General features: G+C 37.5%; 1 protein-coding gene across 3 annotated transcripts in view; it reads right to left on the bottom strand.

Moving 5' to 3' along the window:
- Nucleotides 1-809: 809 nt before the first annotated feature.
- Nucleotides 810-23737, bottom strand: part of LIN9 (lin-9 DREAM MuvB core complex component) — a 30183-nt gene continuing 7255 nt past the window's right edge. For all 3 annotated transcript variants that reach the window (XM_009073358.1, XM_009073359.1, XM_009073361.1), the window contains 10 exons: nucleotides 20833-20958; nucleotides 15282-15439; nucleotides 13976-14109; nucleotides 12863-12982; nucleotides 12586-12687; nucleotides 7696-7776; nucleotides 4203-4328; nucleotides 3700-3882; nucleotides 3493-3590; nucleotides 810-2204 (listed from right to left, as the gene is read on the bottom strand). In XM_009073358.1, coding sequence (XP_009071606.1) covers nucleotides 2099-2204; nucleotides 3493-3590; nucleotides 3700-3882; nucleotides 4203-4328; nucleotides 7696-7776; nucleotides 12586-12687; nucleotides 12863-12982; nucleotides 13976-14109; nucleotides 15282-15439; nucleotides 20833-20958 — 1234 coding nt within the window. In that variant the 3' untranslated portion in view covers nucleotides 810-2098. The remainder of the gene's footprint in view (nucleotides 2205-3492; nucleotides 3591-3699; nucleotides 3883-4202; nucleotides 4329-7695; nucleotides 7777-12585; nucleotides 12688-12862; nucleotides 12983-13975; nucleotides 14110-15281; nucleotides 15440-20832; nucleotides 20959-23737) is intronic.

Genomic DNA, 23737 nt, shown 5'->3' with positions numbered 1-23737 from the left:
GTCATGAAAAGCAGTTTCCCAAATCCTGTTTGGTGAATAACATTTTTGATGGTAGTATCTACCAGTGTCTACAACTTCTCTCTCCCTCTGTTTGGGATGTTTGCTATCAACAGGGCCAAGTTACCCTCCTGGTGTTTAGTGCTGGAAGTTCGGCCACAAAAGCATTTGGTGCATAGCTGGACTTGAGTCCCAAGAGAGCAGTAAGGGATTGTAGAGCAGCTGCTGAAAGAGGCAGTCCTTGCTATTTCCTTGTGTTAGCACCAGCACCCACCGCCCCTGGCAGCGAGGGAATTCAGCGTGACACACAGGTAGAAAACTCCACAAAAATGGTTCCTCAGCAGCATGGCTCCTTGAACTGGCAGGATAGAGAGCTTCAGGAGCACCAGAACACAAGGATAGGGGTGCAAGGGGATGGTTCCTTTTTTCCAAGTTGGCTGTAGATCAGTTTAGCTCCTGTCTGACTAAACCTACGTACCTTAAGTTAGGCTTTGGTACTTTCCTCTGTTTAAATGTAAAGAGTGGTGAGAGAGAGCACCTTTCTGTCTTCTTTTCCAAACAGATGGTAATGCTGCAAAATAATGGGTCATATAATCACAGAAGCAACTGCAGGACCCTTGCAACTTTCTAGTGCATGACGAGAGGTGAATTTCCATGGGAAACTAAATTACTGTTTAGAACTATTTTGCAGTATCTCTTGTAATGTTTCTAAATACCCTTTCAAAGAGCTGCTCACCTTGTCCTCATCACATTTCATTTTCAGCAATTAACTTGTCTTAAAAAAACAACCTGAGGCAACTGCAAAAAAGTTTGCATATTTGTGAAATATATCAACTCTCATAGGTCGATTTATTCAGAGTTACAAATTTCATTGAGAATAAAAGATTTATGCATTTCTCTTAATTAACAGAACAAGTTTAGCTAAATATAAACTTTGCACTAAAGTTTTGCAGTGGCACAATACCAACACAGAATACAGAAGCATCTTTAAACTATACAAAATTTGAAAATTGAAAATAATCCTGTTTACATATTCTTTATACATTAACATATAAAAGACCTCATTTAATGAGGCATCTAAAAGAATCAAAAACATCTCTACAGCTATCTCTGAAAATCCATATCTGGAAACAATTCATTACACAGAAGCTTTACAAGACTATTTAAACAAACCAATACACACTTTTTACAAGATTAACATTCCAAAAGGTATTCATAGGCAGGTTGTTACTTTTTAGTTTCGTAGTTTACTTCACTGGTTATCTTTAATTATAAAAATCTTCATATTTATATACGCTGGGTATTGTTGAATAACCAGTAAGTAATTTAAAAGTTGTGCAAAACAAACAAAAATTTGGAAAAACAATACGTTTAACCAGTCATTTATATAAAATACCAACTAAAGCACTTCTTTTGCCCCACGTGAAGGGAAAAAGCCATAACCAATCTCTTTCTGGAAAGTCACCAGTTACATTTTTATATTCCTTCATTAGACTCCTCCTATAAGTTACGATAAGTTAAAAGTTCCAACAAGACATTGACTGATCAATAGACCTGCCCAACATCCTCAGGGTTACAGCTTATCTTTGCTGTCTGTATCCTGCTGCTGCTTCCTTCGCTCAGGAACGCTCGGCCTGCAGTGTCAGCCGAGGGCTGAACTGCCAGTCCTCAAGACCTACACAGAGGTGTAGCTTTACACAACAAAGACCTGCCATGTGGCTACTAACTGGAGCCATTTCCTCTTTGTCAATTCTAACATACCAGAGAGCCAACAGCAAGAAGTGTGCAGAATTCATTTGAACTTTTAAAAACTAAGTTCAAATTATAGGAAAGTATGTTTTCAAGTTTACTACAATAAACGCAATTACTAAGATATTACCAATTAGCAAAACTACCGCATGTGAATAACAAATGGAGAAATCTAATGTAACGCTGGCAGGTAATGCTGGTTTTCTTAGGAAGCAGCTATAATATAATTAAAAGGGTCCTTTCTGGGAGGTTTTCTTTTCCCTTATCTTCTGGCAGTTAGGATATTTGGTGAAGCCTATAGAAAGGAAGAGGAGTTTCCAGAACTACTTGCTGTACACTTGAATGGAAGTTTTCAGTCTCTGTTGGTGTTATTAGCTGCAAAAGCATGTAAATTTCCCATCTGGCTCAGACCACTCTGAATATGTGCAACATGGATCTCAACATTATTCTGAAAACAACTACGGGAAGAAAAGAAGGGAAAAATAAAGGTGTTAAACCCCATGTTTAAGAGTTCTGTCTGAATATTTCTACAGCAAAAATCAAGGTAAGAACAGAGTCAATACAAAAATTCAGATGATCAGACATTATTACATACAAATGGAACTTGATAAGAGAAATATGTGAAAACAGCATTTGCACAAAGAGCTGCATGAAATCAACAGTTACTGACTTGGGTACTTTAAGTAAGGCTTTAACATGACCTGAGTTATTGAAATTGAAATAATATGCAAAGATGCTAAAAGGCCCAAAATTAGTACAATAACATGGAAACACCATCACTTACTTTGCTGATTACATCAACTTTTAGTTGAATCCATTCCAATGTGCAATTTGCAGAGCTGATTATAGAGAAGTGTCACTAATGTTTGGGGCTTGGGATTTTTTGACCAATGGAAAATGCTATAAAATAGCATTTCTCAATAATTATTTTTAAATCAAAAGCCATCCTACGATCTTTGGAAAAAACCTTGAAAAAATTCAAAATTCACACGTGCAGCCTCCCATTATTATGCAGCAAGACAAGGAATAAGGGTATAAGAAAATAGTTAGCATTTAGGTGTGTTTTCTAAATGATGCAATTTAGCAGCATTCTAATTATTTTTAAAATGCTGGTCACAAACTGCTAGAGGCTGCAGTGCACTCCAGACAAGTATCACCACATTCTTGCTATTTTTATCATGCTTCTCTCCTCAGACACCTGCTTGTGACAACTGTTGATAAATGGCCCATCTAGTCTAGATGTGCCATTGATTTGGCAAATATGTCTGTTCTTCTGTTTCTTGGCTCAACATGTTGCCAATGGAAGCTGGTCAGAAACTCTAATTGTCTCATATGCCAGCTTTTGATATTTACAGACAAGAGGCTGAATATGCTAAAAGAACACTGAAATTGCACTGTGCTATGGTTTAAAAAATTTGTATTGTTAGTGGGATTTCAAAATCTAACATAACTTCTTAGTTGCCATAAACGACTGAGAAGAAAGAAAGTCTAGTTGTTGCTGCATTAAATTCAGCACTTTTTTCCCCTTTTTTTTTTTAGACAGCTTACTTCACTGATAGATTCAAACAGAAAAATGCTCATTTCACCCTCCCTGTACAGAGCAACTTTTAGATGAGACCATTCCTATAAATAAAAGTTCCCAGATTAAAACCCTTAATTATAATCAATGTTCACTCTAAAATACAGTAAGAACTGGTTGCTGGCACAAAATGTGTAATTAAGAATTAAATATTCAAAAAGTAATACCTGATATTTGAGGAGTCTATTGAATTCTTAATGTCATTTAATGAATCTGTTAGTGATTTAAATTCAAAGGAATTCAGATCACCTCCTTCCGCTAGACACTGCAGGAGAAGAAAACAAAAATGTTCTCACAGTTCAGCACAAAAAAGCTGTCAGGGCTTTAATGTTATGTGTTTTATGGGAGGAGCTATTTTTTTTCAAACAATTTACCTTAATTTGCAGTAGTATTGCTGTAAGTCTAGAGATAAGATCAGTTAAATTTTCACTCTCAACACAAAGCTGTCCTGTTGATGAAGTATTTGCTTGCCTGATGATCTCCTGTGCCTCCTCTTCACATCTACGCCTCAGATCTGTGGGCTGGTCAGCAGGCTGCAGGCCCTGGTCAGGAGCAAGCTGCATAGATATAATGGAGAGAAATTAAGAATAAAGATGTCCTTTGCATTTGGTGGATGTGTGAAAAGAAATTATTTCAAAGAGAGTTCACACATATATAATACACAGTATTTTTCTTCATGTATGTGTATTTAAAAACTGGTCACTGGTATCAGCAAAAGTGTCTGTGGCTCAGACACAGAAGGCATCCAATACAGCTACTAATAGTTTAATTTCAAAATGACCCCCACCTATGCCCTTTTCCCAGAAAATTCAAATTTTGCTTTCTACTCAAGTTAAGCAAAACCAACAAGTACATACAGATTCCAGCCAAATCTTACCTCATAACAGTACTGTTGAACTTTATGCAAAACCTTATTTAAATCTTTGTTCAGTTGTTCTAGATCTAGAACAACAGTTGCATATCTCCTCTGAAACTCAATGCCTATTGGCATGGAATAGGATTTCTGTGGAAAACACACAGCATATTGAAGTTAATGCAGTACTGTACATTTACAGACTTTGAACTCATGAAAAGGAATTTTCACTTGAAAATAATACTGAGGCATTTGAAATACCAGCATTTAATAGAAATATGTTAACTTACAAAATATTAAAATACAGTATTACTATTTATAACTCCAAGTGAAAACTGTGCAGGTAACCACCATGTTATCTCTTCATGAAGAGCTGTGATAATCTATGGTGGTAAATGCTACAGAAGATGACTGTGGTCTGACTGCTTATTTCTCCAGTAGTTGGGCATGGCTCCTCTCTACTGGCTGAGCAGAAAACTAACCTGTCAGCAGAGGAACAGTATAGGACAACTTGGCCTTGACCACCTCTGCAAGTTAGTGGCCACTTGAGGATGTCTCAGTGCTATACACCTTCTGTTACAGCTAACAGGTCTGCCAAAAAAGAAAGTTACTAGAGCTGATATTTGGTAACATCAGTATCTCGGGTAAGCACAGTTTTCCAAAAATACCATAACACAGTACTTTATTCTTATACTCTTCAGAATACAGCTTGACTCTGATTGGGTGATATTTATAAAATTGAAACAAGACAAACAATATATTACAAAATTTCCTCCACAAATGGCCTCTTGAAAGATAAGCTGGATGTACTTCCAACCACAAGTCTGAGATACCGGAACTTCATACAATCAAGCCTGTAGCTATAGATTTTATACCATGAGAATAAGCAAATTGCAAAGCCAAGAGCCTTGATTAGGAGGATCCTCGTAAAAAACTCAAAATCAAGATTTCAGTTACCAGTTCAGTTTGAAATTCCCCATTAAACTTAATCCCTGAAATGATCCCCAGAGATTTAGAAGTCTGAATTACCAAATTAACAGGGTTTTTAATCTAACACCATCATTTCAGAATTCACCTAAGTGCAAACGGAAACCAGCATATATTTGACATACTTCCTGCAGCTCTGGAACATAAGAAAAAACGTCTAACTTTCAGCCTTTCTCCTGTAACCAGCCCCTCTGGAGCTGACTGGACTCCTCCAGGTTAGCTGTGAAAGCTGTAGACAGTTGTGAATTCTCTGTCAGAGAAGAAAGGCTAAGGGTATTCTATGCTAGTGAAGGCAAAAGAAATAATTCTCAGCACCAGCACTGTTTCTGATCTGAGAGCAATCCAAGATCTGGAAACACTGACAAACAGCTGAACTGGCAGACAAAAGAGGGATTGCTTTCAGTGGATGGAAGCAGGTAACATCTATCTGTCACCGAGTGTCTAGGTGCTTCCCTGGAATGGCCTGAATCACCTTTTACCTCATCTTTATTGCAGGTCAAGTGAAAAAATGAACTAGCCATGCTTTTTATTTAATTTGTTGATCCAAATATTTACTGCTTTATGTACACAGTGTTTTGTTTATAGTCTGCAACCCAGGCTAGTATAGTGATGTCAAGATGCTTAACTAATACTAAGCTGTCCTTTCCAAAAAATGAAATAGAAAACGTGCAGTTGTATGCAATAGCTCCTCTGAAGGCATCCCCTAATTCATGTAAATTTATTGTCCTTACCAGATAATAATGGACTGCATTCAGTACCAGTTCTGATTTTGGTCAGTTCCATTAATTTCTCTATTGGATCAGTCATTTAAAACAAATGTTTCCATAAAAAGATTACTTTAAACCAAACAGTGGTGTTACTCCAACAATTATCAAATCATAATTGTATGAATTATTATCAAAGACTGACAAAGTATACCTGAATGAACTCCAAGGATTTGATTTTATTCATGTTCATATATGTTACTGATGTTGAAGTGGCCTGGGGCCAGAAAATGATTCTTGCTCAAAGAAAACACATTTTAAAGAAGAAGCAACATATACTCAGTGGCACAAATGTAGATGGGATTGCCAAGGGACACAGAGGATTAGAAGACAGGCTAAGAATAAGGCCCAATAGGAAGGTATGACATCCTCTATTTTTATCAGGACAGCTTTGCTTTATGATTGCTGGTTTACAAAGGAAATACAGCCAAGGAAGAATTTCAAAGGTATTTCAGGTCCTTATTCAGGCACAACTGAGATAAAATATATCAAATTTAATGTTAATATCTAGATTCCTTGCTTCCCCATTACTTTTTTTGCTCTTTCAATTTTGTATAATTTGAAGATCAAGAAAAATAACAATAGTTAATTTATGACTTAGTAGCTAAGTGATGTGTTAACATCTGGAATCTTGCCAGAGCAAGGCTACTCTCATTCCTATGGATTTCCCATCAATTCATGCAAAAGTACTAATATCTCAGAAAAGCCAAACATTTATTTAGTTAGCTTTAAGAAGGGCTGGCAATTTTTCATTATCAAGAGTTACAGGTTGCAATGGTCTGTTTTAATCTTACTTCTCTTTGCACCTACTTTAGCTAATAATACACAAAATTAAAAGACAAAACATTTCATGCACAGGAAAAATAATGTAGGAGCTGAAATGATATCAAGGTTTGAACAGCAACATCATGACACAAAAGAAGAAAATGACAGAGACACAGGAATGGGGCAGTAGGAAGCAGAGTAACAGAATGCACATATGCACATGATCATTGAAGGGACAAAATGGGAAGTCTTATCACAATAAATCAAATCCTTTAACACTGGAATATTTTACATGAAAAAAAATCAGCTCTTTGGTTTCAAGAAATAAAAGGAACTTCTCTTCCTCTCCACAAACCTTTAGCTTCCTGTCTGTATGCTGCAGACATAACAGCCTGAGCAGACATTGGCAGAAGGTTGAGACTGATAACTTTCTGCTTTCAAGTTGATTGATAGCCATGGGTGGTAGAAGAGGCATTCTTATCACTTTGATTTACTGACTGATGATTAGATAAAGTTAGCAAGAAAAACTATTCTGCTGCTGCTAATTATGCTGTAGCTGTTCTGCTACTGTAATTTTAAATGCCAGTCAAGGGCACTCAGAGCTTTACATAGACACATCTCTGAAGTGACTAATTGTTCTAGCCAGAAAGCTAAGAAAATAAGTATCTACCATCTGCAAAACAATATTATGATGAATGTCTCACCAGATAAACTTGTACCCCAAATTCTCAAAGTACATAGTATTTCCATACTTTATGTGTCACCTGACATATACTATCCTGATGTTAACATTATCAGCTTCCAAAGCACAATCCTTTCACAGGAGAATCATATTTGGAACAACTGACGCCTCTGACTTGTCTTTAAAAAAAATTTAAAAATTCATGTTACAGAAAGTGATAAAATACAGATTTTATCTAGACTCTACTTCTAGTTGTATCTATTTGCATTAGCTGTTAGAACATACTCTGTTTTAAGAACTGAAAAGAAAACATTCTCACCAGCTTTTCTGCTTCTGTATTCATCTCTCTTAATTGTTTGATGTGTTCCTTCTTGATCATTAGGATTTTCGATAACCTGGTCTAAAACAAAAGGAACTATTTTTAGAATGAATAGGTCCTTAAGCAGTTTGAAATGCCATCAAAATTCAAGATAAAAAACCCATGTGTTTCCTTCATAATTTAAAACTTATTTCTCAGTTGGTTGTCAAGTTAAGATGCAGAAATAAAAATTAATTAAAATTAAATGATGGATTTTCCAGAGATTTTTAAAGCATTTCCAAGTGCCCTAAATTGATGAGTGCTAAAATCCATCAGCTGAAATTCCCTATAGGAAGACTACTATAATTTATGGCCAGCTAGATGCTGAAGAACCTTCTTTTTTTTTGCCCTTTTACAGCCTGAAGGAGAGCAAAGGGTGTTATGGTCACGTGCTACAATTAATATCACTCACCTTACTGTACCCTTTTCCACACAGGTCTCAGCTATGCCCTCAACTGAGCACCAGCCCTTTGTGTACACTCCTGCAGTAAAACCTGGTATAGAGATTGGATCTATTTTATACAGAACAACTCTGGGCTTTCCATTTCCCTCTTTCATAATGGGAATACCCTGTTTCTGCTGCCCTTGGGACCTAGCAGGCTGAAGTGGAAATCACTGGGAATGCACTCAACACACATCACTCCTAAAACTATTCATTCGCTAAGGGCCCTGAGAGAAATCCTAGCTCCACTACAACCAGCAGCAGTTTTATTACTGATGTAAACAGAGCCAAAACTTCAGGTTTTATAAATTCCAAAGGGGTTAACTGCATCCCAGTAGTGGAACATGTGACTGGGAGAAACAAGAACTCCTAGTTCAACATACATATGATTAAATATAATCCCTTTTGGTGATTTTCAAGTTCAGTCTTATGGCAGCCAGATTGCTTACCCTCACAAATTGTAATAGAAAATTGCACCAGGACCTTTTTCAGCTAATGAGGAATATTCTGGGAATTTCTATGCTAAATGCTTTCTTTGTCACTTCACAGCATTTGTTCCGAACTGCCAAATAAACAGGCAAAGCTGGTTTTCAGCTAAATATAGGCTCTCCCTCCTTCTATTTATCCCTGTTTATTAAGAGACAATTAAAGCTCCTCTTCTCCACTATTCTTCCACTAGACTAATCCCAACCCAGGCCTTTCAGACTCCACTCCCATAAAATACTCTTCTTTCTGTATTTTTTTTCCATTCACTGTAATCTTTCTTGAATGTGAGCACAGGAAGACTTTACCAGTATTCTAAATGACACACTTGTAAACTAAACCTGAAAAATGGCATCAATAATTCTCCCTACTGCAAATATTTTACCAGATACATCTTATGAATAGATGCTGAGCCATGGTCAGAGGCAGAGGCAATACTGCATCAGTTGTCACCCTTACAAGTTCTGTTTGTGTGCTGTCCCCCAGTGCCTGTGCTGAGTCAACACTTGCATTTTTGTACTTTGCACTCTGCATGAAGAACCCAATCATGGAACTGATAATGACAAATCAATAAATTCAGAAAAGGCATGAAAGAAATTGTTTCACATTGTTACTTGTGATCTGGATTGTCCCTCTGATCTAGTTTCTGACACACCACACAAGGGCTCATGCTGGCAATAAAGCACCTGGGAGGGAGGATGTACACCATCTGCCACTGCTCCAAGAAGTTCCTTGTCCAGCTCTGCTGTTGCCACCATCCAGCAACTGCCTAACACATTCTTCTCCTTCATAAAATTGGTGTGTGCCCAAATTAATGCAAAATATATTACCTGTTCCCCAAATTTGCAAGGCATTTGATGCTTAACTTCTACTTTGATGTCCAGACATATTGGAGGATGCACAGCCCTAGTTCTTCAGTTGATGAGCTTGGATTTTATATTGTATTCATCCTATTCCCAGATAGACTCCAATGATCAAGATAATCTGATTCTTTCTACAAGAAACTTTGACCTTTCACTGTATCTCTGATGTCCACCAGCTTTCTCTCAGGGGTACATTTTATTAACTAGACCTCCATTTTCACTTGCCAGTATCACCAGTGAATGCTTTAACTCAGTCTAGCCCTATTTTCCTTGAGAAATTATTGCCTAACAGCTCTATTATCTACATAACTCATCCAGTTTACTGCAGTAATTTATAGTTCTCATTAAACTGGAAACAAACCAGTTTTTAGTAGAAAGTTTTTCCACCTTAAAAGAAATGAAGGAACATACCAACTGGTATGTTCATATTTGAACTAAAATTTTCATTTTTTTAGTCAGAAAACAAACATTTCAAAACGAAGTGTGTGATAACGCACTATGGAATATTTTCAAAATTTTCATGAGCAGAAAATAATTAAATCCAGTATCCATTTTCAGCTTGTTCTTCCTGCATTTAAGCTGGGAAGCTCCCTCCTTTCCCCACATCGACCAGGCAGACACCAGATCTCTCTTCTGCCTGTGCTGCAAAAATACACTCCCTCTACTGGGCATGCAGCGCCCCTGAGAACTCTGCTTTGTCCTACAGCCCTTCCTTCCCAACCGAATTTATTACCCCAAAACAAAAAAGGAAGGGGATGAAGAGGAGAGTGGGGAAAAAAAAAAAAAAAAAGACAGGAGCTGAGTACTTGGAAAAACATCCTCCAAAATTTTAATACTGACCAAAATGTAAGAATGTAATCTATCGATTCCGACCTGCTGTATAGCCTATGGCATATTTAAGGATACATTACATATTTAATTAAGCACAAAAGATCTTTTTAAATTTATTGCTCATTTCTTGTTGACTTTATTCTTAATATCATAACATCAATTTTCAAGCCAGTCTTCTAATACGCATTTGGCCACAGTGAGACCCAGAAAGAAAGTCTGATGTCAAAATGTAACACATTAATATAAAGATTTAGAAAAACTAAGACACTGTACAATGATTAAAATAGTTGTTACAAGTCTCAATTCTTGCTTGCAACTGCAAGTTACATGCAAAGAGAATGTCCCCATAAAAGAGAACTAAGGGGCTGGGTTGAAACCTTATTCAAGTGATAACACACTATTGAATATTTTCAAAATCTTCATGAGCAGAAAATAGTAAAATATCCAGTATCCATTTTCTGTTTTGTCCAAAACTTCTCATAAAATTGTTTATCCACAGTCTCATGAACAACTGCCTGGCAACAGTTCTCTAGAAAGTTTTTCTTTGAATCAAACATTTTCTGATCATTTCCTTTCTGAATCACCATTAAATTTGAAAGAGAGCTCTGACTATTTTTAGGTACCAGTGCATAAGAAAGGCTAGAACAGACTGCTTGAGCAGTCACCTTTAACACAAGAATACATCTGGACTAGTGAATGCAGTGCAATCAATAATCAGTTTTCACCAGTCTCCCATATTTTCACAACACCAAATTTCAAGTTACCTCCTCAAACTTCTAATAAAAAAAACCCTGATGCTTAAAATGCTAGGTTTAAAAGCAATGCAAGTTCTTCAATACATGTATTTTTTAAGCCTTGGGATTCTTTGTCAAAAAGCTATATAAAGTCTCAAGTTGCTCACATAAACAAATGCCAATAATCTGTCTATTTATTTTGTTCAAAATATGCTTAAAATCTTAAAGCAAAAATACATATTAATGTGGTATCTTTGTAAAGTGGCACCATTTGTAACGCAAGAAAGAGGCCTATACTTGTAAAACTCGCATTTCCTTCTAATGAGTAATAATACACAACCAAAAATGACTGAGAAATCACATTTTCAGATTTAAAATACAGAAACAGTACCATAAACGGATCAATTTGATGCACTAAGGAGTTGTAAAGCTCAACACACCTTAGTTACCCAGGTTCACTGATCACACCCTGTGACTCAAGTAGGAAGACAGCTGCAGATAGACTTTGTTTATGCTGCTAAGCTGTATCTTTTGTGTATTTCAATTTTACCATAATGAATCATATAGGAATTACATCTATTTTAAGCTGTCTTAGCTAAAGCTAGATGCCTGGCCTCTTTTTTCAAAATTAGCTTCATACAACAAGTTTCCACTAAGAAAACTGAATAGATGATTTTGTTAAATAAAATTTGTTATGTTGAATGGCCCAAACATTAGTGTTATGTGAGCTACAGACAACTTTATTGTTTTAACTAATGACACAGATTCTAAAATCTGAAAAGCATGTTCAAAATGGCTTTCATTGTTAAGGAATTCAATCACTGATCTTAAGCTAAGCCAACATGAACACTTAAATTCTTCCATCATCCTGCAGAGCAACTTGCTTTGATGCATTTGGATATTCAATGAACCTCAGCTTCCTAACATTACTTGTCTGTGCTCTTCTAAACTGGTGTACAGAAATCACTGAGGAATTATTTCATAAAGGTGAAGACAAAGAAGTGTTTTCTTAACTCTAAGATGTATGTTTACTTGCAGGAAAATGAGTGCTGCTTTGCTTCTCCAAGAGGGTAGGACATGACGCAACAGAAAATGTGGTATTATACAACACATGATAATGCACATGGGCAAATGTTCTTTGCATAATGCAAGTATATTTTAAATAAATAAAAAAGTCTTAACACAATACTAACTTTGCAGTTAGAAAAATCTTTTTTTTTCAGACCAAGTGGTAGAGCTGAGAAAACTAAGACAGAGTTTTGGAGAACCCTGTGGTGTGAAGACCAGCATATTTCAAAGGTTATGAACAAGTGAGAAAATTAAGAAGGGGCCAAGGGAGGAATAAAATCAAATATTATTAACATCTCTTCAAAAGTTAAATTGGATATTACCATATCTGTCATAAATCAACAGAAGGTCATTTAACTGCACAAGAATTGGTAGAATAAACACAAAAGGACAATACACAACAAAATAAAGAGCTGCAGTTAACACTTACCACTTGAATGAGGAATTCTACTGGAAAGCCTCCTAGTGTTTCACTATCTGTGCCTGAAATTTTGTTTTTCCATGAAGATTGTCCTAATAAAGGGTCACTGTCCTATACAGGAAAAAAACCCATTTAAATTAATAGCTTATTTTTAGAGGGTTTTGCTAAAATTTTTATCTTGCTGAATAACCTCAGAAAATTAGTCTCAAAAACTGTTTAAGTTAACAGCTTCAACATGCATCAGAAATACTTCAATGATTACTATGACATGAAAAAAGTAACTTACTGTAATTGGGGACTGGAGTGAAGGTGTATATGGCAATCGGGGAGGAGTCATAAAGAACCTTGAAGGCCGTTGCTTCTGACCAAAGGCAGCAATTGGCATGGTTTCATGGGGCTCATTACTCTAAGACAGGAAAAGGAAGGGTATACTTCAGATGTCAAATTAATTAACATGCTTTTTGGAACATATAATTTGTTTCTGGAATCTCAACGAGCCATGCCCACCCAACAACATAGAAAGATTAATATTTTGCTTTTGGTCGAGGCAGTAGCTTCAAAACCCTATTCCATTGCTGGAGTTTTCTAAGAGTTATGGCATCACATCAAATAAAACCTGCAAGATGATTTCCTGAAATTCTATTACCAAGCTGCAGACAAATGATGACTGAACAGGAGTTCAGCAGAGGCTCCAAGCTCAGACCATGATAAAGACTAGAGACTGTAAATTATGAGCCCTCAGTAGACTCAACACTACCTAGGATACAAAAGAATGTGTGGTCCTCTGAAAAGTTTGCAGTCTAGGCTGGAATGTTTCGCAGGAACAACTCCTGGAGCTCATAAATTGGTACAAAAGCCTATGAGTCAGGAAACCATCCCAAACTGTGTGACCAAAACAACAACCCCCCAGGTAGCTTCATTACCACAAGAAGTTTAAAAATGAGGTTCAATCGAGTCACAGTATGTGCTTGCAACTACCACAGGCCTTTTCCAACCCTGGCAAATTACAAAGGGAAAGGATTTGTTGAACATTTTCTGTGAATCCTGGCAGGATCCTATTGCAGAATTTTCTTTGGGATCTTACACTACTCATTAGATTTCTTCATATTAAACTCAGGCTATTTTAATAACCTGTAATTGTAAGTCTATTAAATTACTCCAGCCTGAGCCATTATGTTTTTATCACAGAGAGTTATCCTGTTCTGTAAAACCATAAACAGTAGAAGCTCATTCCCCTGAAACTTCCCATGCATCTGTTACGTTTGTTTTTGCTTTAAAACAACACCACCTGGATGTAGTATTTTTAATTTTCTTATTTTTGATTAAAGTATACCATTGTAGATTTTTTAATTTTATTTTTTTCATACAGCTATTTCAAGAATATGTCGTTAATACTTACAAGAACTTCATAATCTGGGACTGTGTGTGTTCCAAGACCTGCCCTGTCAAAAGTCACTCTGTATGTAGCATTAAGAGTATCTACAGCATCTATTTGTCCAGTAAACAAACCATCATGGACACCTCGCAACCGTGCTTAAAAAAACAACAAAAAACAAGAAAGCAAACATTATAATGTTCTGATACCATTGAGAAAAAGACACTTAATGCATCTTTTGCCAATAATTCTTTATATGTATATTTAAAACTCACAGAATAAATGGGGAAAAAAGGTAAATACAGGAAAAAATATATGCAACAGAAATATGACCCAAATTGTTGTCAAATTTACCTTTGCAAGCCAAATATTTCCCAAATCTAGTCCTTAGCACTACATTATGCCTAAACCTCACTACTGTTTAATACTCAATACCTTCTGATAGACAGATTTTGCAGGCAAAAGTCAATGTCCAGATGATTTTGCATAGCATTTCTCTCTGACCACTTCCTCTGATGACTGCATATTTAGCAAAAGACAATGAGGAATGCAGCTCAAGGGTAGAGCTCTAGGAGAGTGAGGAGAGGCAGTGGTGTGTGCATCTGCTCTTCAGCAAGAATTAAGGGCAGTGGTACTGAGGAACTCAAAAAAGCAATGAACAGCAATGGCCTGAGTGGGAGATGCCATGTGAAAAGTGAAAAGCATCTGGATCTTAATACAACAGGATGGAGAAATTGAAATTTTATAAAATTAGACTAAACTTGTAGAATGTTTTTAACAATATTCCTTCCTCAGTTGTGTATAACTTTTTTACTAAGGCAATGTCATGTTTAGCATACACATCCAACTACACTGTAACATCCATTGCTGTTATAATAAATATAAACCAGATATAAATCTGTTATATTTGTAATAATATATATATCTGTTATATAATTGCTGTATCTGTTTCAAAACAGATATTTTTATATTTATTTAAAAATAAAGTTCAAGTTTCACATTAGGTCAGACTTTTAGCTCTCAGAGAGCACTCAGTATTTCACATTTTTAAAGCTCTCTCTCCAAAATTTGCTAGATATTCTAGACCTTAAAAAAAACCAACCTACAATTTGAACAGCAGAAATAAACCATAGTAAGTTTTTATGTCAAAAATCTATCACTGTTTAAAAAAATCCAGCTGGTCCTCACAAGTGTCTTCTCAAAGAACTAACACAAAAACCATACAATTTTTGTACATCTATTATAATTATGTGCACTAAATATATGATGGTTTATTAAAATCTTTGCAAAACACTTGGGTGCTTTTTTTTTTTTTTTGGTAAGGAATTACCTGTAACTTTTGTTCCTATTACAAGTGGCAATGGAATTTCTTCTGGAAGATCTTTGAACTGTGAGAGATCTGCAACTTTCCGCTGCTGCAAAAGTCTTATTTTCTGCCGCTTCTGTTTTAATGCAGACCTCTCCTCCTCAAAGAATGCAGAGGAACACCTAGATTACAATAAGGGAAAACCATATTGAAATCCAGCACAGAAAACATATATATGTAAAAGCACATCAAATAAGTAGGCACAGTTAAAATCACAGACTCAGAGAATAGTTAGGGTTGGAAGGGACGTCAGGAGATCATCTAGTCCAATCCCTCTGCCAAGGTAGGGCCACCTAGAACAGGTGACACAGGAATGTGTCCAGGTGGATTTTGAATGTCTCCAGAGAGGGAGACTCCATGACCTGCCTGGGCAGCCTGTTCCAGTGCTCTGTCTCCCTCAATGTAAAGAAGCTCTTCCTCATGCTGAAGTGGAACTCCTTGTGTTTCAGTTTATGGTCATTGGTCCTTGTCCTGTCACTGGGCACCACTGAAAAGAGTCTGTCACCATCCTTGGAGATATTTGTATGTATCAATGAGATCCTCTCTCAGTCTTCTATTCTCCAGACTAAACAGACCTAGCTCCTGCAGTGTCTTCTCATACAAGAGATTCTCCAGACCCCTAATGATCCTTGTGACCCTTTGCTGGACCCTCTCCAGCTCCTTGCCTGTCTTGCACTGAGGAGCCCAGAACTGGACACAGCACTCCAGATGTGGCCTCACTAGGGCTGAGTAGAGAGGGAGGATCATCTCCCTCAACCTGCTGGCAGTGTATCTCAATGAAAAATATTAAAAGCTTGGGGTGATGTGTTCAAGAGAAAAGATTTTTTTCCCATGTATTTAGACAGTCTTACTCCCCAGAATTCTCTCTCCTGAATTAACAGTTTATTTAAAAATAATACTCAGGAATAGTAGCTCAGAAGAGTACAATTTTTTGGCACTTTTTCTGCTTACAGGGATCCACCTGGTGTTGCAACAAAGCTAAAGCAGGTCCCACCCCCAGTCTACTCTGGATGCTAGTTCAGTGGATGTGTGGAGAGCTTACTGTGAGATCCTTGGCTGCCAGCACTTACTGATATACGGGAGATCCCTTTCACATGTGCTCATTAGTCAACTAAACTTAGTATCAAAGGGCACCAGACTCAGCACATAAAAAGGCACCTGTGTCATCTCCTTGCACCTGTGCAGAGTAAAACTCAGCCCCAAAACCTCTATAATGCAGGTGAACTCTTTAAGATTGATCATAGTAAAAGTACAAATTTGTTTGATCTTGGGCTACTGTGTAAATTCAGATTTAGCCTCCTTTAGCAGCCTCCTTCCCCATTTTGGGGGGAGGGTAGTTCTTAAAATGCAACCTAAAAGATGGAAGACTAGCTCCCAAGACCCTTACTTGGTTTTATTCATTTTCACTTTTAACCTGCTGAATAGGCATGATGCATGAGGGAGATGCTGAAAGCATAAAGACATTAAGGACTCGATCCTATTGCTCATTCCTTATTAAAAAAGAAAGTTTTTTTCATTCTTGTGTTAATGAAAAAAGCAATTTATAAAAGGCACACAGATGCAATCGTAGGTCTGCTTAATTGCAGAAGCAGTTATTTATCAAATAATTTGCTACCTATGTTAATTGCTTTACTGCAGTCAAACAATTTAAACATTTTCTGTGGAACTCATACAGTTATATATTGATCACTGATCAACAAGAAGTCCTATTTTATGAGGTTATTTGAGAAGACACTGTCAACTCCTCTGCTGGTTCCCCCTTCTACACTGCATGTGAATTTCCTGTTTTAAATCCCTTCAACATCTTCCTTGATTATTTATCTCTCACTCAGTACTGAGCACTCAGCTCCTGTTTCCAAGTCTGCTTCTACTTATGTTTTGTTCTGTATACCACTCACTTGGAGAGTTCCACAAAGCCATTACACTATTCCCCACAATTTCTCTTCCTTGCAACGTGTATAAGAAAACTGTAAGCACTAAGCTGCCTGGATGCTGAGACCATTTTCTTTCATACTGACCAGCAGTTTTACACTATATGCACACATCATTTGCCTTTTATGTTAGACATAGTTTCTAAGTTGTACAGGGCAGAGCCCCAGTGTTAACACAATGAGATCTTAGTCCTAAGCAGGACACGTGAAAAAAAATGAACAAGAATGAACTGAAGCTGTGAAGTCCTTCTGCCAGGTACATGTAACGCACTGCACTGAAAGTTCCTGTACTAGGCTTTCCAAACACTATCACCACAAAAATCCTCACTAGTCTCTGCATAGCTTAGAAACTGTGTTGCAGACTGAGGACTGTAGGTTCATGTCCCACTCACCAGTTTACCACTAAAGAGCAGAATGTGGAATTGTGTATTGTGTGTACCCAGAATTGTGTATTGCCTAGGGATCCTCATTAGGAATTAAAAATATCTGGAAAGGGATACAGCAGAGAAAGAGAAGTATGGTGGTTGGGAGACTTATGTAAAGCTTACTTGGATGTTCTCATTTAACGATGCTATTCACTTCACATTTACTACTGGGGAGGAACAAGTGTGAAATAATGCTTGCCATGGGCTCTGAATATGAAGTAGCAAAATACACGTCACAGCTTTTCAACTCCATTGAGAAGAATGACTAATGTAGCAAGACAACAAAAAAACAAAAAAAAAAAAGGAGAAAGGCAATATAGACTTTTGTATTAAGCCTAATCACATCCAGGGTCTTGAACATCAGATATCACCTGATGTTCTTTGACCCAGGCTCTTAAAAATACAAATTCAAGTGTGTATATATGGACCTTGGAAGGTCCCTACAACAGCAACTACTGTTTTGCTGTTAACTCAGATGTTCTTAAAAATTCTCTGTTCCTAATGCTGTAGATTATGGACATAGTATGTGCAACATATTTCTGATTTCCGTTAAAGGAAAGGTCCAACCCCACATGTATCTAATAAAGGTAATCCCATCTTCATGACATCCTATGAAAAAAATGAAGATTAAAACTATGGTACAGATCAAAATTGCAACCTCATCAGTTTTCTAGAGAGACCTACCAAGAGGTTAAACATTCTTCTCAGTTTTTACCTTGATCAAGAGAATTTGAATTAATAGAGGAATCATCACCATCATGTAGTGGCAGAACAAGCATATCTGAGCTTAATTCACATCCACATCCATTGCTGTTTCACAAGTCCAAATAAGTTTACACAGAGTACACAAGACTAACTATTACCTCTTCTTTTTCTTGGAGCATATCTTTCCCCATAGTCTACTGGAATCTTACAAGCTTTGCAGGCTCTCATGAAGAATACCGGTGTGACAACCAAACACACTGTTGATGTGTGCTAGGATATTTAAAGTAGCAGCAGACATAAGAAAATATTGAAATATATATAAAAACAAATTAAAAAAAATTGACAACCATGTGCACAGCTATCACACAGAGAATCTATTATCCTCTGCCATAACACTGTGGATGCAAAATGTCTTTTTTTTTTTTTTAGTTCCTTCATGGGAGATACCAGTATTGACACGGTATTTAGCTCACCTCCATACAATGAGGACAGACAGAAGAATTGCAACGTAAAAAAAATCTTTGCTCTAGGAGATAGATGAAAATTGTTGTGAGAAAGCATTCAAATGATTTAGAATAATTCAAAATCTTTTAAAACCAAGGCCAAAGGCCACTCTTGACATCTTGAAAAAGACTACCAGTATCTTTTTTATAATTAAAGAAATAAAAAGCAATCAGGAATGTTTATGCTGCTAAAAAGCAAGAACTCAAAGTTTTGGCAAACAAACACTAAGACTCTTTATCCAGTCAAATAGTTGTAGTTCGGAATTCGGATAAAACAACTTCCTGCCCATTTAGACCTGATGTTCCTTTGGCATGAGTCTCTCTTTTAAAAAATTAACTGTATGATAGCTGAACAAAAAAAAAACCCCAACAAATCAAAAGTAAAAACACTCTCCCCACTGGCCAAAAAAAACCCAACAAAAGGCAAGAAAACCAACCAAAAATACCCCCAAAAAACCCCAAACCAAACAAACCCAAAACCAGAATGAAGTCTGCAACCCAACCAGGCTGAATGGGGCTTTGAACAATATGATCTAGTGGAAGGTTCCCTGAACATGGCACCTCCTGCCCCCAATCCCTGTTGGAACTAGATGACCTTTAAAGGTTCCTTCCAACCCAAACCATTCTAAGATTCTATGAAGTTTTATCAATGGTGCAATAGAGTGCTGAATAAGGGAAGCTGATCTTTTACAGAGGTACACACTTTGTGCAAAAGTCAAATGACTGATGATTTAACCTCCAAATACACCATTTCCCTCTCAGCGGGAAGGCATGACAATAGCAGAAGGAAAAGCTCTCTCTGTTAAGCTTGACATGAACATCCTTCCAAGAGCAGCTATTTTAAAGCTGGCTCTGCTGCCTTCCCTGGACTGACAATTTTTATTTATGTCAAGTTGTTTATAGGTGCAGAGGATAAAATGGTCTCCGACAGGCAAAATATAATCTGCACTCAGTACAGTGAAATAGATTCAGTGCTTTACTGTTTGCATTTAGAGAAATAAAAGGCTGGTTTATTTATGAAACATTACTTATACATTTCTCTCCTTATCTTACACAATGACAGGATGGTTGAGTTTAGAAGAACCTCTGAAGGTCATCTGCTCCAACCCCTCCAGTAGAATCACCTACAGGAGGCTTCCCAGGATCATGTCCAGACAGCCTTTGAGTATCTCTAAGGATGGAGATTCTACCATCTCACTTGTGCCCATTGCCTCTTGTCCTATCTCCAAATAATGTTGAAAAAAGCCTATGCCTTCCTTCAGATATTTATGCACAAAGATGAGATCCTCCCTTAGACTTCTTTTCTCTAGGCTAAATTGCATAGGTTTTGTAAAAATGAATCAGCAGGTTTAAGAATTAAACATTCTAAATAAGAGAACAAACTATGCCCTTCATTAAATTTTGGCTTCTTTTCTAAAATGTACTATATGTTATGTGTGATTATCCTCTCTCTGCTTTGGCAGCCAAGCCAGGAAAAGTTGAAGATCTAGAAAACAGTTTAAAAATAATAGTAAAATAAATGAGCTGAAAATGTGCATTTATTTTTACCAAGAAGAGCTAGTTATAGCCACAAAAAAAAAAAAAAACCAACAAAAACTTAGTGAAAAATTGGCCTGTCTTCCATGCCAGGAAACACTGCAGTATGGAAACCACAACAGTAAATCCAACATATCCTAGCTTGGACACTCATTTATCTAGAGCAGGATGAGAATATTTCAAGTATAGCCTCATGAGAACTACACAGACTGGACACACACATATATGAGGAATAGGGTGTGTGGGGAAGTGGGGTGCTCAGAGAACACCTTCACAACAAAATGAGTATGTTTTACTACTCTTTGCTATTGTTTTGTTATACTACTTGAATGCAAATTTATTTTAAAAGGAAAAATTCCAGTCACATCAAAAATACATGTTGTTATTAACTGAAAAGAAAACAAGAAAATATTACCTCCGTGGTTTTCCCATTAATCGTCTGATTTTTCCCCACTCTACTCTTGTCAATTTTCTTGTTTTCAAAGTTGGAAAAGATTCTTTCAGGCATATACAGAAGTCATTATCTCCTTCAAATAGTGGTCTGTTGAAACATAATCGGTTCTATCTTAACTATACTCAGCAAACTTTGTCACAAGATTCCAAAAAAAAAATCCATCATAAGAAACACATTGAAAACAAATAGTATAAATGAATCATATAAACAAGACAATCCTATTCAAAGCACAATTTTAACCTGAAATAAATTCAACTGAAAACAAAACCAGAAAGTTTCCAGGACTGTTGTTCTCTTCGAGCATTATCACTGATGCTTAAAAATGCTCCTCTCTTGTTACTGCAGGGAAACGTACGTATTCATCCTGCTATGTGACATATATAAAGGCACCAAATGAAACTGCAGCAAAGCCAGTGCAGCATCGTGAAGATACTGCAACATGCCGAGGGAAACCATAAAGATATAGTGAGGTATTGAGAATAAATGGAGGGACAACGTGGCACTGAGAAACAGAAAGAAAGTACCTTTTGTCATAAATTCAGTCACTTGTAACCCAGATTCTCAACAGAGGGTTCCAAAATACAGGAAATTGAACCAACTTGTCATTCTCTGCAGCTATACAGGTGAGACTTTTATTGCATCATACCATGACTCCATGACAAACCAGAGGATCAGTATTAGAAAAGCAACAGTTCAGAGAACATTCCTACACAACTCTCAGATTTCTCTTTGAGGCTCTAACTTGTCTGTATCTCTGGTTTATGACTGCCTTGTACTTTGTAGTACCACATCATTCTCGGGCTGAAGAGACAAGGGAGCAGCAACAGATATGCCCATCTAATAGAAGGTTAATCATTAAAGACTATGTGCAACTGAAATAGATCTCACCTGGTGAGAGCAAACGAATAGCTGCACCCTAGATAAAGCCCCTTTTCTCCACTCTCTGCAGGGCATTGAGGATTAGAGAGCAATATCCCCAACCACAGAACAAAGAGGATCTTGGAAGTAACACTGCTTTCAAGTGAGTGTCTGGGGTGGCAGAAGAGAGGAAAGGTGCATGGAGATAAGTAGATTCAGGCAAGAATGGAGAAGAACAGTTTTGCAATAGAAGGAAAAGCAGCTGTGGCATGAAGTGAAAAGGAAAAGTATGATCAATGATGCTCAGGAAACAGAAAAGAAAGCATGTACAAGGGTTTTATTTTATCTATATTTACTGTTGCTAACATAAGTTACCTGTATAAAGAACAACTGTTCTGTTTGAGTGTTTTGGGGTTTTTTTTGAGAAAGATAATCTCTATTTGATTGCATTTACTATCACTTGTCCCTAAGCAGGCAAACAAGATTCCACAAGATTGGAAACTCTGGAAAATGGTGTAAGCAAGCTACGGGTGCATCTGGTTCTGAGGGCCTATGATCACTATAGTAGTAAGTGGCTCTTTAGAAGTCTCTGTGTGTCCGAAGTCAACAGGGTTTTACACAAAACAGTCCTCTGCAGCTGGATAGACAGCTTCAATAATTTAATAACCACAGATGATTGCTGTAGAGATGAAAGTATTTAAAAAACTTATAGCAGACATGGCATTTAAATGGATTATTTAAATTTTGCATGAGACAATTCAATTAAAATAATCTGAGACTTGTACAGTGAGCCATATTTTGTCAGCTGACAGCTCTATGATTTAAACTTTTTTAAGCTTCTCATTAAGTCTAGATCGTATCACTCAAAACAACATGTATCAAAGTTTTCCTTCCAAAGATATGCAGCTTCTTAGTAAACTATATTATAATATCCTAACACAGTCATATTTTATGAGCAGAGCTGTATTGGGCTTGTGGGGCAAGGTTTTGGTAGAGGGGGGCTGCAGGGGTGGCTTCTGTGGGAAGCTGCTAGAAGCTTCTTCATCCAACAGAGAGAATGCCAGTTGGCTCCAAGATGTACTCACTGCTGGCCAAGTCTGAACCAATCAGTGATGATGGTAGCACCTTAGGGATAACAGAATTAGGCAGGGGGGAAAAAAAATACTGAGCAGCTGGAGAAAGGAGTGAGAATATGTGAGAGGAACAACCCTGCAGACACCAAGGTCAGTGAAGAAGGAAGGGGAGGAGGTGCTCCAGGCGTAGGAGCAGAGATTCCCTGGCAGCCCGTGGTGCAGCCCATGATGAGGCAGGCTTCCCCTGCAGCCCATGGAGGTCCACAGTGGAGCACATGGATCCACCTGCAGCCCCTGGAGAACCCCATGCTGGAACAGGTCAGTGTCCAAAGGAGGCTGTCACCCTGTGGGGGACCCATGCTGGAGGATGGGTCTGTTCTTCAGTCTGTTCCTGAGGGATTGTACCCTGTGGTAGGGGCCCAAGCTAGGGCAATTTGTGAAGAACTGCATCTTATGGGAAGGACTCATGTTGGAGAAGTTCATGGAGGACTGTCTCCTGTGGGAGGGACCCCATGCCACAGCATGGGAAGAGTGTGAGGATTCATCCCCCTGAAGAGGAGGGAGCAACAGAGACTGTGTGATGAACTGACCACAATCCCCATTCCTGTCCCCCTGCCCTGCTGGAGTGTAGAAGGTAGAGAACTGGGAAAAAAGCTCAAGAAGAGGGGAAGGGTAAGAGGAAGGTGTTAATGAGACTTGGTTTTATTTCTCATGATTCTACTCTGATCTGATTAGTAATAAATTAAGCTAATTTCCCCAAGTTGAGTCTGTTTTGCCCATGACAGTAGCAGGTGAGTGATCTCTCCCTGTCCTTATCTCGACCCATGAGCTTTGCATTACACTTTCTCTCCCCTGTCCAGCTGAGGAGGGGAGTGACAGAGTGGCTGTGGTGAACACCTGGTGTCTAACCAAGGTCATACCACCACACAAACATA

The sequence above is a fragment of the Acanthisitta chloris genome, unplaced genomic scaffold, assembly GCF_000695815.1.
Source record: "Acanthisitta chloris isolate BGI_N310 unplaced genomic scaffold, ASM69581v1 scaffold1174, whole genome shotgun sequence".
NCBI classification, from domain to species: Eukaryota; Metazoa; Chordata; class Aves; order Passeriformes; family Acanthisittidae; genus Acanthisitta; species Acanthisitta chloris.
The sequence above is the reverse complement of the archived record's forward strand: the minus strand, read 5'-3'. Positions and strand labels throughout refer to the sequence as shown.